Source organism: Oncorhynchus tshawytscha, linkage group LG26 (assembly GCF_018296145.1).
Source record: "Oncorhynchus tshawytscha isolate Ot180627B linkage group LG26, Otsh_v2.0, whole genome shotgun sequence".
Taxonomy (NCBI): Eukaryota; Metazoa; Chordata; class Actinopteri; order Salmoniformes; family Salmonidae; genus Oncorhynchus; species Oncorhynchus tshawytscha.
This window is the reverse complement of record NC_056454.1, coordinates 21,617,252-21,633,341: the sequence shown is the minus strand read 5'-3', so window position 1 is coordinate 21,633,341 and position 16,090 is coordinate 21,617,252. Positions and strand designations below refer to the sequence as shown.

Sequence of the window (16,090 nt, the reverse complement as noted above, 5' to 3'; positions counted from 1 at the left end):
AGAAACACGCACTGTGATATGCAAATTAATATTATATTCGGTCTTTGCAGATGGACACGGAATACGTCCATAGCGTGGTTACTGGACTGGAGAAAGAGTGAGTGACATCACTTCCTGTCCTTAAGCTTCCTGTCTTTGTGATGTTTCCTGTCTGATAAACCCCCTGGCGGTTTAGCGAGAACAGAAGTAGAATGACAACATGTGCATGTGTCTATCCCAGGTTTTCTACAGAGTTCAGTTCAGGTCTGTTGGAGCTGATCTCTCCTCCTGCCAGCTACTACCCAGATCTCAAAGAACTCAAGGAGACTTTTGGAGACTCCAGAGAGCGGGTCAGGTAAGAAAACACACAAAGTAAAACTATCAACATTTGATTCTGTAAAGAATCCAAGGAAGTTAATCTTCAATTGGTGACAAACGTTGGCAAACGGTCAAATAACAGCCACACACCGTCACGCCTGGACCTCTCCAGCCGATCTCCACTGCTCACACCCCAAAATTGATTTGTTCTGGGTATTTGTCGTTGATGTGTCACATCCGGTGGGCATTACCATTGACAATACGGTGAGAAGGAGAGAGGAGAGTGGGAGGAGCTGTAAGGGGTGGGCCAGGTGCTCAGTATTCCACAGGCATCTCTCAAAGTGAGCTCAAGGTCAACTGCACCCCTCTTATCTCCTTCCCTTCCCCCCACCCTCTTACATTGACTGTGCTGTGGAAACCTCTTGTCTCCATCTCTCTCTTGTCGCTCTCTCTGCCGCGCGGCTCCCTCTCGCATGTGTGGGGGTTGATGGAGAGCTGATGTTTGAGGGTAAACCACGTTTGAAATTGGTCTGATGTGTGCTTGTTGTGTGCTGCCCTTTGTTAGCTCTTGATTATATTTTTGCTGGCTCATTGAATATTTCTGAGAAGCTCACTGGAATCCCTGCTGCTGAGGTGGAATGAAGAACAATGCAACTCATTAGCGTGTGTGGGTGAGTGCTCGCCCACGTGTGTGTTTATATGCGCTTATGCTGGTCCCAACACCGTTCGTCGGGCAGTGATGTGCACACCTGCTCCCTCCAGCCACCAGTTATTTAGTAACCGGGTATGAGGAAATGATTCATCATTGTGTGTTTGTGTTGTAGATGGCGGACCAAGCAGAATCTGGACTATTCCTTCCTCATGATGTATGCTGTGAGCAAAGGAGTCTACTATGTCCAGGTGTGTACGTCCTTGGAACAGACACACATTCTGCCCCTACTAAACCTGCGTTCCCATGGCAACCTGTTGGAATGTGCCCGGCAGGAGCGGTATTTGTCTGGGGCAGAGCTGTAGTACACCTTGTACCAACATACTTCAGCATCATAGGGTTTGTTACCACGGAAACACTGGTAAGCCGGTAGTTTGGAACAAGGTGTGCCCAATTTGGACGTGTTCTTTACATTACACGAGGCCATTTGCTAGTCTGTGTTGGTATAAGATGAACATACTGTGTCTGAGAGTTGGGCAGCCCTTTTCTCCTCTGAGTGAATATAAAGATCAGACATACTGTACAGGTTGTTGTACATCTTCTATCATACCACCTGCTACTCCCTTTGACATACATACATACACTGAGTGTACAAAACATGAACAGCATCTTTCTAATATTTTGCCCTCAGAACAGCCTCAATTCGTCGGGGCATGGACTCTACAAGCTGTCGAAGCGTTCCACAGGTATGCTGGCCCAGGTTGACTCCAATGCTGTCCACATTTGCGTCAAGTTGGCTGGATGTCCTTTGGGAGGTGGACCATTCTTGATAGAAACAGGAAACTGTTGAGTGGGAAAAAGCCAGCAGTGTTGCAGTTCTTGATACACTCGAACTGGTGCGCCTGGCACCTACTACCATACCCCATTGGAAAGGCACTTAAATATTTTGTCTTGCCCATTCACCCTCGGAATGGCACACAGACCATCCATGTCTCAAGAGTTAAAAATCGTTCTTTAACTCGTCTCCTCCCCTTCATCTACACTGATTTGAAGTGGATTTAACAAGTGACATCAATAAGGGATCATAGTATTCACCTGGTCAGTCTGTCATGGAAAGGTGTTCCTAATGTTTTGTACACTCAGTGTATAATGAATTAACACATTGGATCGCATCCTCTATTAACCCCTTCTGTCGTTCTTTCTGTCCTTCTGTTTTGGTTGTTTTCATCTTCCGTCCTGTGTTCACCACTCGGGAGGAGTGGGCAGAGGTACTGAATGCTGTCATTGACAGTGTAGTTCAGTCTATTGTAGGCCGTAGACATCATACAGTGCCTATAGAAAGTAGCTTAGTGAGAGACTTGTGGTGTTCCGTGTTTGTGATTAGTAGATGACGAGATGTGATGGCCAAACCCCTGCTCACCAGTCCCCCCTTCTCTCTCCCTCCAGTTGGAGGATGACATTGTGGCCAAGCCCAACTACTTTGCCACCATGAAGAACTTTGCCTTGCAGCTCTCCTCCGAGGACTGGATGATCCTCGAGTTCTCCCAGCTCGGCTTCATCGGTAACGCACGCGCGCACACACAAACTCTGGGCATTTAGCAACCCTCTAACAAGCTATTAGTCAGCAATTAATGGTCCTTAACTAATGGTCACCGGGGCTTAACGAGGAATCCTTGACCCTTAACGAACAATGACTGTCAGATAAAATGAAAGAAAGTCAACAAACATCAGGAGACTTTTGGAGTATAAAAAAACAGAGCATGGTTTGAATAGCCAGCCCACTGGTTTTCCTTCTCTCTCCCTCCCCTCTTTTTCACCTTCCTTTCCCTTGATCCTCATTCCCCATACCCCCCTCTCCTTGTTTCACTCTCTCCTCTTTCCACTCTCCCTCCCCATCTACCTCTCCTTCTCTCAGGTAAGATGTTCCAGGCTCCAGATCTCAATCTGATCGTAGAGTTTATCTTCATGTTCTATAAGGAGAAGCCCATTGATTGGCTACTGGACCACATCCTCTGGGTCAAAGTGTGTAACCCGGAGAAAGACTCAGTACGTACACACCCTGTTTGGTTGTTTGTGTGTGTGTGTGTGGGATCTTCATCAACTCTCTTGACTCTCTCCATCTACCCTTTCTCCCTACAGAAGCACTGTGAGCGGCAGAAGTCGAGTCTGCGTGTGCGGTTCAGGCCTTCTCTCTTTCAACATGTGGGGCTACACTCCTCTCTGGCTGGAAAGATCCAGAAACTCACTGTGGGTCATAAACCTTTATCACCCTCCCTCTAGATCACTCACCCTGCATAAGTCTTTGATCAAATTTCCTGTACCATATTTCCTAAATACCCCCAATCACTACCTTGATATGTCCTAAGCCGACCAACTCACGGCCATTATACTAGGCCATGCTGACTCTTTCTCCCCCCACCCCCCGGTATGACCACTTCCTGTCGTCCCTGCTGGTGTCTCACTTCCTCTTCCTGTTTAGGATAAGGACTTCCTGAAACCCTTGCTCCATAAAATCCACGTGAACCCGCCTGCTGAGGTGTCCACGTCTCTCAAGGTACATCACCTTTAAAACACAACTTTCTATCTTGGCCTTATGAGTTGAAAGATGTATATTGTTCTTTTTTTACGCATGTTTTCATTATTGGCTTTTTATTTCAATAAGGTAGTATGCCCGGTATTGAGTGTTTTGAAATGCGTTTTAAAAGTTTGCTTTGTATAATTATTTGAGAAGTTTACTGAAAGGTTTTGAGTGCATTTAGCTAATGTTGTGCTGTGTAGGTGTACCAGGGCCACACGCTGGACAAGACCTACCTAGGAGAAGACTTCTTCTGGGCCATCAACCCTACTGCTGGAGACTACGTCCTCTTCAAGTTCGACAGGCCCGTCAGCATAGAGAGGTGAGTAAGGGAGTTTGTGTGCACGCACGCTTTGTGTGTGTGCACACACAAGAGGGAAAAGGGAGGTCGTGTCACACACTCTTCCACAAGCTTTAGCGTGCCTGTCTCTCTGGGGCTCAGTGTGCTAATGAGTGTTCTAAAATAAGAATTCCCAGGACTGCCTCCTAGGAGAGGGAGAGAGATTCACGGAAAGAAAGAGCGGAATGGTTTGGGGGGGGAGAAAGGAAGGGCTAAGAAAGGGATGTGGAAGAAGGGGCTATAGGTGAGGGGATGTGGAAGAAGGGGCTATAGGTGAGGGGATGGGGAAGAAGGGGCTATAGGTGAGGGATGGGGAAGAAGGGGCTATAGGTGAGGGGATGGGAAGAAGGGGCTATAGGTGAGGGGATGGGGAAGAAGGGGCTAGGTGAGGGGATGGGGAAGAAGGGGCTAGGTGAGGGGATGGGGAAGAAGGGGCTAGGTGAGGGGATGGGGAAGAAGGGGCTAGGTGAGAAGAGGCTATAGAGGTGTTAGAAGTCAGGGAGCTTCAGAGGGACAGGAGGAGAGACCACTCATCAGTTTCATGTGCAGTGTTTCTGTTCATAGCAGTCGGTGACCTCTCTCCAGTGTTGGGGTCTGGGCTTGATTTGCACCTGTTAGCCATGTGATGTGTGACAAGATTCATTAACAGCTTAAGTGGAGGGTGGGTGAATGTGCTCGTGTGCCATTGCTGCCTCAGGCTTAGTTTAGACTTGTCAGATGTCGTTCTAAAAGCACAGCACATTGTGTTACAGGACAGTGCTGCGTGTAAGGAAGGTGTGGGTATGCGTATTCATGAGTGTGCCATGGGACGTGAATATGCATTAATAGGTGTTGTGTGATTGGCAGGTTCCTGTTCCGCAGTGGGAACCAGGAACACCCTGGGGACAGGATAGAGAACACCACCGTAGAGATACTGCCCTTCTTGGTAAGTCGACAACATTCAGATGACAGTATGCAATGATGTGTAAACAGAGGCAGGGCACTTGTCTGATTTGGTTTATTGACCGATCACTCAATGTGTATTGATTTGGTTATTGACACGGTCATGAGCATTGCCTGCTCCAATCGATATCAGTGCAGGAGGCGGGAGATGAGCACAGTGTGTAGTTTTCTGTATGTTAGCGTTAACAAGGCTCTCTACTTAGTGTATGCAGAACCTTACACAAATAATCCCAAAATGTCTGTCTGAAGGAAACTGGACCAAAGACCAAAGAGAAGTACAAGCGAACTGAAGACCGCTACTACAAAATCGGTGAGTGGACCTGCACCAACCCTCCTGTCCTGTTATCTTTCTCTACTCAGAACGCACCCTGATCACATTACCCACTCGCATTCTTCCTGCCACAGACTGATCAACAATGTACAAACTCAATCCCAGCTCTTATTCTCTCTCTCTCTCGCGCACTCTCTCTCGCGCTCTCTAGGTCAGTTTGAGAAGGGTGTGGCAGAGGGGGCTGTAGACGCCTCCTTCAACCCGGTGGTGGCGCTGCGTCTCTCTGTCATCAAAGACTCTGCTGTCTGGGCCATCCTCAGCGAGGTCAGCCAATCACACAGCGTCATCTGTCTTTTAATCTTTTATCAAATGTATCTATTGTTCTATGTACCCAGGTGTGTGACATGTCTGTGTTCCTGTGTCTCTTTGTAGATCCACATAAAAAAGCTACCAGGCTGACATAAGGCAGGGGGCCACAATCCAGGCCCCCGGCCCCGGGGTGCTCGCAGACGCGCCTAACACTTGCTGACCAGGGGCCCTCTGGCAACCAGCAGTGACATCCTCAGAGCTCACCAGAGCCACTTCTCTCAGGGCTTCTGTCTGAGGACACTCTCATTCAATCTGTCTCTTGCTCACTTGCTCTCTCTCACTTGCTCTCACTCTTGCTCTCCTTCTCTATCTTTTTGCGTAAATGTGAATACTACTGTACAAAAGAGACATTTAAAGTATCAGAAGGAATTGGGTGTGTCCTGCAGAATTCCGTTCCCAGCTCTGACAGTTGAGGTAACTGTGTGTTACACAGAGGGCTTGTGACTCGGAGAGACTGACCTGAGGGGCTGATGTCACCCAAACACTGGTGCAAAGAAGGTGCTCACTGCTCCATGTGCTCTCAACCAACTCTGGTCTGGTCAGCTGGGGAATTGCACTCACTGGAGCCACAGAGCCCCCTGCTGGTGACTGAAGGAAGTGTATTAGCCTCATGGACCTGTTGCTTTTTGTTGTGTTCTTGCTAAACAGCAAGTAATAGACCAAGTAAGGTGTCAGTCATCTTATGGTGGTGGATAACTGCCTTTATCCCTTTCTCCTCAGCTCTTCTTTTGAGGGAATGATGGCAAACAAAGCGGAAAACAAAATGTGGTTCCCGTATCTTTAAAGTGATAGGTCTGCCAGACTATCTCTTGATGAAGAATGCTCTGGGTAAAAGTAACCTGTAGGTGCAGATCTAGGGTCAACCTACCTGTCCCGGTCCCAACCCTAGTCATTCTAGGGCAAAAACCTACATTACCTAAGAGCTGTGTCTGGGACAGTTTATTCCTATTCATTATTAAATTAATAATCTTGGTGACTGAAGGAAACCATATTTATCGTTCTACTTCGTTTGACAGGAAGCCAGGCTAAAAGATGTCCTTTTAGTGGTAAACCAATCAGACTTTGGCCTTGACTTCGCTTACCTGAAGGGATATTTCTATATTGATGATATTATTACTACTATGACAATGATCTATGAAGGTGAATTAATTTATTTGAAATAAATCCTTAATTTGTACAAGAGGTTAAAAGTCAGAATTTGTATTTTTTATTCTGTGAAGAGTTTATACTATGGTAGTTGATATGTGCCTGCACCTGCTCTTTTTGTTCCGAAAATGAATCATTGTTTTCACAGTGCAGATTGGTGTTCCATGTTCTCTTGTCTGCTGGTTGGTTCAGATAGAGGTTGGCTCCAACTGCTGGTCCAGAGTCTGTTTTTGGATGACCTTTCCTAGACAGTCAAAGTTAAAATGAGAGATGTCAGAACAGTCCTTGAAGCTAGAACCCTTAATTGAAACATTATGTTGAACCTGCTTCTGTTTTGGTAAAAAATAATAAGAATAAAAGGCAGAGATTGGCCTGAAGAAATGTAACCACTCTCAAATTCACAGTGGACTGACCATCCAATATATCAAAATGATAGATTTAACCAAGGCTATACAGTGTTTGTTTACTAACATTGGAGTAAAACCAGCTTATTTGGGTTCTGAGGGGGTACAACTGTTGAACCAAGTTCATGAGGTTATATTATTCACGAATCAATGGGTGTGTATTTATAATTCCAAAAATGGATGTAGCAAGTTTAAGCCAGAGATGCTGACCGAGGCTTGTGCTAGATCAGACCCAAGTGCCTTTAAAATCCTGCTCATCTGAGATGAAGCAGAACTTCCTGAATGGCTCTGTTCCAAACCCTTCACCCTACATAGGGGGGTGTTGACTCGCCCTTGGAGGTTTGAAATGATATAGGTCCTTACAAGAATACATGATACTTGCTTGACAGATGGCTACACAGGGGTAGTGGTTCCACCATTTATTTTATTTTTTACCTTTTATTTAACTAGTTAAGAACAAATTCTTATTTTTAATGACGGCCTAAGAACAGTGGGTTAACTGCCTTGTTCAGGGGCAGAATGACAGATTTGTACCTTGTCAGCTCGGGGATTTGAACTTGCAACCTTTCGGTTACTAGTCCAACACTCTAACCACTAGGCTACGCTGCCGCCCTGCACCATAAATCACCACCAATTGTACAGTGTGCCCCATGTTTACCGTCAGCAATGGGGAATATATTTTTGGGGACATTATTACATTTTATTTTCTGTAAATTGGGAAGGAATCTCTGTAAACTGACGATCAAATGCTATTTAGAAAGTTGCACTGAATTTGTTTAATGTTCTATCCTTTTCTTTTGGTGTGCTCTCATTTACCATCTCCAATGGATGTCATTTCACACTTCTGACATCCTAACCCATTAGAACCCAGTTCTAACCCATGTGATGCCTGAATCTGTCCAATCTGAGACTGCTGGTAGTTAGTTGTTGGACAGGATGTCGACTGCTGTACTTTTTCTGTGCCGTCTTGTTGCAGAGGGCTGCATGCAGACAGCCAGGCTCCACTTGGAGTGGTGCCTTATTCACTCTGTAGATATACAGAAAAGCAACTTGCATTGTCTAAATGCCCTACATGCTCTTTGCTTCATTTCAGGATAGGTCAAAACTGGTTTCCATGAGATGTTTATATAGTAAGATTTTATGAAGGATTTTTTTTACCAGAAATCCATCCACGTTTGAGAAGATAGTGATCGGTTTATTTGGGGGTGCTATTTTACATTTCAGATGTGCATGCACACACGCGTGCAATTCTAAATAGCCCCCTAGCCCCAACCCCTCAGCACTTAATGTTGATCTAGAAGGGTTGGACAGCTATAAGGAACAAATCCCATCTACACTATAAGAGAGCAGGGTGGTGCTATTGCTAATTCCTACCAATCATTTTTTTTGTGTCCTTGCTAGGATACAGACTAGGGGTCGATAGAGCCCCACAGTGGAGGTGTCATACTACCCATAAAACCTAGCTGTCAAACAGGGAAATAGTTCCAATCGTTTTCCCACCTTAATTCTCCCCATAGGGGATTCTAGAAACACTTAAAGGGTTGTGTTTCGTGGAGGCTTACCCTGGTGTGACATTTTGATAGCCATGTAAATTCCTCTCGTCCAATGTGATTTCTTTTTTTCAATGTATTTAGGCTCGATTTACTTTGAAATTTGAAAATAATAATTATCGTCAAAACAGACATCACACAAAACTACAAATCCCTGCAAGCTCCTGCATGTCATCTCTAGCTGATACCCTTTGCTAAGAGGTGTTGTGTAAATGTAAAACTTGCACAAGACTGTTCAGAGTTGTCCATTTAAAGAAATTAATCAAATTTATTCATTACTACATTTAGCTAACATTAGTTAATCCAGAGAGCCTTACCTTTTGACTCGAGTCTCTTCCAGATCATGGCATTTGTAACTCTTTATGTTGGCCACATTAGCAGCTAATTAGCGTTTCAATTTTGGGGGTAAACATACAAGCAAATATATTGATATGTCACCTTGTCCTAGAGATATTTACACTGTTATCAACATGTAATGTCAGGGTAAGCCTACACCAAACACAGCCCTTAGTGTTTCTAAAATCTCCTATGGGGAAAAATGATTGGAGCAATTACCATGTTTGACCGCTAGGTTTTATGGCTATTATGACTCATACTGTGGTACTCTATTGGGATTTGGGCAAAACTTTCAAAAGCTGGACACCTTGTGCCAGGTTTGCTTGTTTGTAAATGTTTGTTATTGATGGTGTGTGTGATTTGATTGGTCAACCAACCCCCTTTGCATGGAGCTGGCCCTTCCCCTGAGCCCCCTGGTCAAACCAGATCCTTGCTCACACCTGGGGCTCATGTAAAGAGTGCAACATTCTAAAACCTTCAGATATAAATGTATTATTTAGATCTGATACTCTAGAACTGCGAATCGTGCCAGATCTATACATTACTTTGCCAGAGCTTTGCAGATAAATGTATTTGCGACTTCCTGTATAAACTCGTGCCATTCATGTGGAGGATGGCTGGGGCAGAGGGGAAAGCAAACTGTGGGTGTGCCTCAGTTTAAATTGGGTTCCTTTCATCTTTGTATTTTGCCCTTCATCCACGCTTATTGAAGACTGTATATAAAAGCAATATGGAGGATGCCTGCCTAGACCCTAGGAGTGGATGAAGGATAGACTATTGAGACAGCCAGGCTCTCCCACCCCTGCCTGTCTCCACCTACCCCCCCATCAGTCCATGTGCCTTCATGTACATTAGTATGTCTGCCTCTGCTTTTGACATGGATGTACATTCTCATCGTTTTAAATAAATCAAATTTGTTGAAACAATTCATGCCCATCTGTTTTCTGCCTTGGTTTCATTTTTTTCAAGTAACATAGGAGAATGACTCATCACCATCAGCCACACATCCATGTGGAACTAACCAACCAGCCAGTATCGAATCAGATTGCATCATGTTGGAGACTCAAAGTTGCTATATTTGAGTTCTCCTTGCATTCGTACTCATTTTGATGTTTTGTGAGCCTTAAGTGGCCCCTAGCAGTAGACTTGAAAAAGTACATTACAATCGCTAACTTTTTTTTATACAGGAACTAAACACTCCCAGCATGCATATAGTTCACTTCCGCATTCCCAGGATACTTTGCGAATCAAAGATGGTGGCTTGCATAACAACGATCGTGTCAAATTGTATTTTCTTATACATTTCTTGCGTAATTGATCCAAAAGCTGTCTTAAACGCATGTCTCCAACACGACTGCGTTATAAAGGTAACGTTACCGTTAGGCTTTCCTAACTGAGGACCTGGCTGCTGGGTAATGTTGACAGTTTAATTTGTATACCATCCTTTATTTTAACGCGTAGGCCTACCATTAATTGTGTTGGTTGGCTAAGCCACACTTCCATTGCAAAGTGCACAGCTTTCTGCACCAGCCTGAATAATTCTAGTTATGTAGGGTGTCAAATCCGATCCAAAAGTCGAACGAGCACTAGATGGGGCGCGCGAGCTAGATTAAATATTGCTCGAGAAGAAATGTGGTCGAGCGAGCAGAGGACGGGTTCAGGGAGCGTAGACCGGTGTGGTGCGCACATATTACAGTTGAGAGTTTACGAGTGAGTGAGCAGAACTTCATTCCCGTACGTATTAAATTAAATCGAGTTTTTTTTTTTTGATAACCTGAAGAAATATTTTCTACATATCGAGATTCAGAAATTACTGCACTCACAAATACGGGGGACTACCAACTAATTTTATGCCTTAATTAAACAACTCTGCACATATGTATCGCTCCACCTTCCTCAATCTCCATTGTCATACTTTTGTTTACCTTTTTACCAATGTCTATGGATTGTACAAGGATTTTAATTTGGGAGTTAATGGTATGGCACCACACTCAAGTCATGTATGCTTAAACATACTTGTATGCTCATTTATTTGTTTCTTAAAGTGACAATCAGCAGTTAAAACAAAGCGTTCTTGCACCTGTTTAGTAAAAAGCTGAGGGATGGGGCTGGGGACATGTAACCGCTCTCAAATTCATAGACCGTGTTATGGATGCAAGGACTGACCATCCGCCGCCTCCTTAAACCCCCATAAGAGATGACCCAAAGTTCCTTGCCTAAGACCTCCAATGAGTTTTGAAAAGGAAGTGAAGAGTTGAGCAAAGATACATTGGGACAGGGCTTATGTCAAATGATACAGTAAGTGCAAACAGAATAAATGTAAATCTTTGTTCTACTTTGTGCTCTTTCCTCAGATTGCTCTGGCTTGCTGATAACATCTGCTCTGATGAGACTCCCTGTGCAATTTGACTCTATTACTGACTATTCAATAAAACGTCCATTGTCAACTATAAATAATTTTAGATTCTGTAATTGATCGATAATAGTAGTTCTCAATCAGACAATTACTATTTTAAATCTGTTTTCCTCAGTGCAATGTTTGGAGAATGCATGGTGTTTTTGTTCTCAGCCCTCCTTTGAATGCTGTGTGTACAGATTCTGTTCTAAATGACCGAGTCCATCCTCACCACCTCCATCACTGCAACGGATTGTCTGGTCTGCTGAGAGGGTCATTGGTTGTCCTGCACGAATCGAAGGCAAAGAAGTATGCTGGGAAGTTCATTGCCGACCCCTTTCACCCCCTCTTCCAAATATTCCCCTCTGGCAAAACCTCCTGCCACAGAACAGTTTCTTCCCCTTTGTCATTGGCCCTCACCAACCTTCCACCTGGTCCTCTCATCCATGGACTTTGCACCTTACACTCCTATTATATGCATCATTTAGCATATGTTTACATTTTAGCCATTTAGCTGACACTCACATCCAGAGCGACATACAGGTAGCAAATAGGGTAAAGTGCCTCGCCAAAGTGCACATCGACAGATTTTTCACAGTCTGCTCGAGATTTGAACCAGCGACCTGGAAGAACAGCCCAATGCTCTTAACCTGTAGGCTACCTGCAGTTTAAAGTGTACATACTGTATGTGGATATTTTCTTTTTGTTTGTATATTCTGTTTGTGGCAGCACCATTTCAGTAAAGTTCCTGAACATGCAAATGTATTTGTTGAATAAAGCTGATTCAGTTTACATTGTATTATTTGTGATTGGTTATGCTCTGGATGAGAGGTAGAAGATTCCCCTTTTGTATTTTCAAATACTTTAAAAAAAAAATAAGAATGTGCTGTGCGTGTCCTTTGTTAGGCTTAATACCCCAAATATTGGCTCCTGCCTGCAATTAGTCGACTCGTTTCATGGTGTCAGAAGAGCTGACCGCTTTTCGTTTTGCTGGCTAATAAGTAATTAGCCAGCAATAATAAGCAATAATAAGTTTAGCAAGTACATTCCACTCAACGTGGAATGAGTGAGTGAATGGTGGGGAGGTTTTGAGGGGTGTGTCCGTTGATAGAGCAAGGTATAGTGTACCTATTATTTCCCAATTAATTTGGTTATCAAGCTGCTGGGTATTCGGGTTGAGCACTAAGTGCCGAACTACAGTATCTAGCTAAACAGACGGATTTGCAGTGTATCGCAAACAGAAGGCTCGTAATAGCCAATCACAACGCTGGACTGGCCAATGGTAGGAATTTGTTACTTCGTCCATCACACCAGTGAAAGTGGCCAATCTAAAGTGTCTAGACTGTAAGCCCGCCCAACTATTAGACTGAAATCCAAACCAAAGGTCAGGGTTGCGCGTTCGCGGTTTTCCTGAGAACTGGGTTACTTTGAATACGATGCCGCGGGTGAAAATTTATTGCTGGAGGTTTTTTGTGCTACTTTTAAATTGCACCGCGCCGCCATTCCATTTCTCTTTGAAAACAAATCTATATATTTCACTGTTACCTGCTGCTGCTGCTGACTATCAGGCAGTGAGCAGGCTGTGACTGAGTGAGTGAATGAATGGTGGAGAGGGCTTGACGGGTGTGTGCGTGTTGAGAGAGTGCTGCAGCAAGGTATAGTGTACCTATTATAATTTATTTCCTAATTAATTTGATTATCAAGCTGCTGGGTTCCTCAAGTCGTTCGGCACTTATTACTCAACCCGGCTATCTAGCTAAACAGAAGGCTCGTAATAGCCAATCACAACACAATGGCAGAAATGTAGCTAGTTCGTCCATCACGTCAATGAAAGTGGCCAATCTAGGGTTTCTAGACACGCACCCGCCTATAAACCCGCCCTTGCCATGTTCGTAGTTTTCTTGTGAATTGGGATACTTTGAAAAATGTATTGGTTGCGGGTGCAGGTTTTTGGGCTACTTTTAAATTGCACCGCGGCCGCAATGGCATTCTCTTTAAAAACACATATATTTCAGATACCTGCTGCTGCTAACTACCAGGCAGTGAGCAGGCTGTTACTGAGTGAGTGAATGAATGGTGAGTTGAGAGACAACTGCAGATATCATGGAAACAGAGCAGCGCGCACGTCGTGATTACGTTTTACCAGTTGAAAGTAGGCTATTTAGATTGGTCATTATGGAGACACCCTTTTTCCATAAAGCATGGCCAATATACCACTGCTAAGGGCTATGTCCTAAGACAGCCCTTAGCCTTATTGTTTCATCATAGCAGTCAAAACAAGTCAAATTATCTGGAGTGTTTAATAAGGGCGATTTATCTTTTCTCTTGTGACATATTCTTAAACTCGCAAGAATTATAATTTTGATGGAAACCAGAATGTTGCTTCTTAGCCTATGCTGTTAAAAAGTACGTTGATATTCCTTAATTCGCCCGATAAAATTCTCGGGGGAAAAAATATTGGATTGATGTGGCAACCCTGCTCTTGCTGCGAAAAAAAAAAACATTTTTGAGTGAGTTTTGTCATTGGGTTATACATTTCTGCCAGACATGGCAACCCTGCCAAAGGTGACAAGACTTGAGAGATAACAATTTGATCAATTGAGAGCGAAAACTTGACAATGACAAGTGGCTATTTCTGGTTTTAAAATGTTAGGCCCCCCCACCCAAAATATACTCGTTTAATTCACGTTTATTTTCTTATAGTTCAATATTGTTTGTTGTTGATATGTGACAATGATGTTCTGCTTACTTAAAGTCTCAAGTTTAATTTGCACTCTTGACAGTCCTGTGCACTCGCGGTACCCGTCCTCTGCTGGCTTGACCATTTTCTTCTCTCTCGACTCAAGTGTTTGCTCATGCAATGACGCTACATCTTGCACGCCCGCGCCATTTAGTGCTCGTTCGTCTTTTGGATCGATTTTGACGCCATAGTTATGCCACGTTTAAGACAACTGGAAACTCGGAAATCTCCGACTTACGAGTGTTCAAAACAACTGGGAACTTGTGAAAAATCGATTTGAACAGACATTCAACTCGGAATTTTAACTGGGAACTCGGGTCTCTTTCTGGAGCACTGACTTTCCGACCTGGAGATCACTGATGTCATGATTTGACGTCGTATTTTTGAGTTCCCAGTTGTTTTGAACGTGTCATTAGTAGTAGTAGTGGGTAGGCTTTATGTATTCATGCATATATGTTGTGTGGTCAATGTAAACGGTGAGAATGATCAAAAACACAACACCAGTCTTGGTAAAAAAAAAATAAGTATTTAGCTAACCCTGTGTTGTCTGTTTCTGCAGGGGGGAGATGTCAGTGTCTGAAGGAGGGCCACTGTTGTGCATTGCAGACTTCTTTCTTGAAGTGCAAGAGATCTGTGGTGAGATCATCAGTGACAGCAATGACATTAATTCAACACTTAATCCTTATGTATCGAACTGACTAGTTTCTGATCTACCTCGATTTTTTACTTAACACTTATTTTTCTTAAAACTGTATTGTTGGTTAAGGGCTTGTAAGTAAGCATTTCACCATAAGGTCTACAGCTGTTGTATTCGGCGCATGTGACAAATACGATTTCATTTGAGATAACAGGTCTAGATTCCGGGGCAGGAAAGGCTATTAATGGACCAACGTTGGAAATCTCTGGAACAATGACAGCACTGAAATTATTAATTGTAAATAGTAGCTTAACTAACTTAAAAGGGTCAGTATGGGGATTGTAATTTATTATGCTAACTTCACCTGAGAACGTGATTGAGGTTGTTCTGTAGAGAAGATAGTCACTGGTGTAAAGTACTTAAGTAAAAATACTTTAAAATACTACTTGTTGTTTTTTGGGGGTATCTGTACTTTACTTTTGATATTTTTGGCAACTTTTACTCTGCTACATTCCTAATGAAAAGAATATACTTTTTACACCATACATTTTCCCTGACACCCAAAGTACTTGTTACATTTTGACAGGAAAATTGTCAAATTCACACTTATCAAGAGAACATCCCTACTGCCTCTGATCTGGTGGACTCACTAAACAGAAATGCTTTGTTTATAAATTGTCTGAGTGTGCCTCTGGCTATCAGTCAATACAAAATAAAATACAAACCATGCCTAGTTAAATAAAGGTAAAATGATTCATATTTGTTACTTTTGATACTTAAGTACATTTTTTTTTTTTACTTCCATTTACTTTTGTACTTAAGTATATTTAAAACCAAATAGACTTTTGCTCAAGTAGTATTTTACTGAGTCACTTTCACTTTTACTTGAGTCATTTTCTATTGAGGTATCTTTACTTTTACTCAAGTATGACATTTGAGTACTTTTCCACCACTGGATATAGTGATCAAAGAATATTTAGTAGACTTTTGTCCTCCTGCCATGATGGGTAGAAACTAAAGTGTTGCTGTGAATAGGCCTACCACAATTACAACTAAAGACATTTGCATATGTGCGGGAGAACTCTATGCTGGGCTGTACTTCTGCTTCCATGTTCTGCAATGAGCAAATTTCAAGAAACTCTATAAAGCAGAGGTGTATTCATTACGGAAAATGTTTACCGTTTAAGAACCAAATGGAAACAACGAAACGGGGAGGGACCTACCTGCATTTGTCTAATTGAAACTCTCCTAAACGGTTTCTGTTGTGAAATGTTTTGCAATAGAATTGGCGTAATCATTATACCCAGGACTGTCCATCCCCTTGACTGCTCTGAAGATAGATTTCTAAATTGTGCATCTGTTTTGAACAACTGGGTGTAATAAATGTATCAATAAAACGGATTAAGTGTTGCGAATGTGCTTGTGACATAATGGAGTGT

General features: G+C 43.1%; 1 protein-coding gene and 1 long non-coding RNA gene across 3 annotated transcripts in view; both read left to right on the top strand.

Moving 5' to 3' along the window:
* Positions 1 to 6,625, top strand: part of LOC112225363 (alpha-1,3-mannosyl-glycoprotein 4-beta-N-acetylglucosaminyltransferase A) — a 53,051-nt gene extending 46,426 nt beyond the window's left edge. For both annotated transcript variants that reach the window (XM_042306349.1, XM_024389272.2), the window contains exons 6-17: positions 51 to 97; positions 221 to 334; positions 1,122 to 1,197; positions 2,393 to 2,507; positions 2,862 to 2,992; positions 3,086 to 3,193; positions 3,426 to 3,500; positions 3,725 to 3,843; positions 4,708 to 4,786; positions 5,053 to 5,113; positions 5,286 to 5,398; positions 5,507 to 6,625. In XM_042306349.1, coding sequence (XP_042162283.1) covers positions 51 to 97; positions 221 to 334; positions 1,122 to 1,197; positions 2,393 to 2,507; positions 2,862 to 2,992; positions 3,086 to 3,193; positions 3,426 to 3,500; positions 3,725 to 3,843; positions 4,708 to 4,786; positions 5,053 to 5,113; positions 5,286 to 5,398; positions 5,507 to 5,533 — 1,065 coding nt within the window. In that variant the 3' untranslated portion in view covers positions 5,534 to 6,625. The remainder of the gene's footprint in view (positions 1 to 50; positions 98 to 220; positions 335 to 1,121; positions 1,198 to 2,392; positions 2,508 to 2,861; positions 2,993 to 3,085; positions 3,194 to 3,425; positions 3,501 to 3,724; positions 3,844 to 4,707; positions 4,787 to 5,052; positions 5,114 to 5,285; positions 5,399 to 5,506) is intronic.
* A 3,489-nt stretch (positions 6,626 to 10,114) lies between these two features.
* On the top strand, positions 10,115 to 12,066 carry LOC112224929. The gene is made up of 2 exons (XR_002949508.1): positions 10,115 to 11,177; positions 11,475 to 12,066. It is a non-coding gene; the product is annotated as an uncharacterized LOC112224929 (long non-coding RNA).
* Positions 12,067 to 16,090: the final 4,024 nt, after the last annotated feature.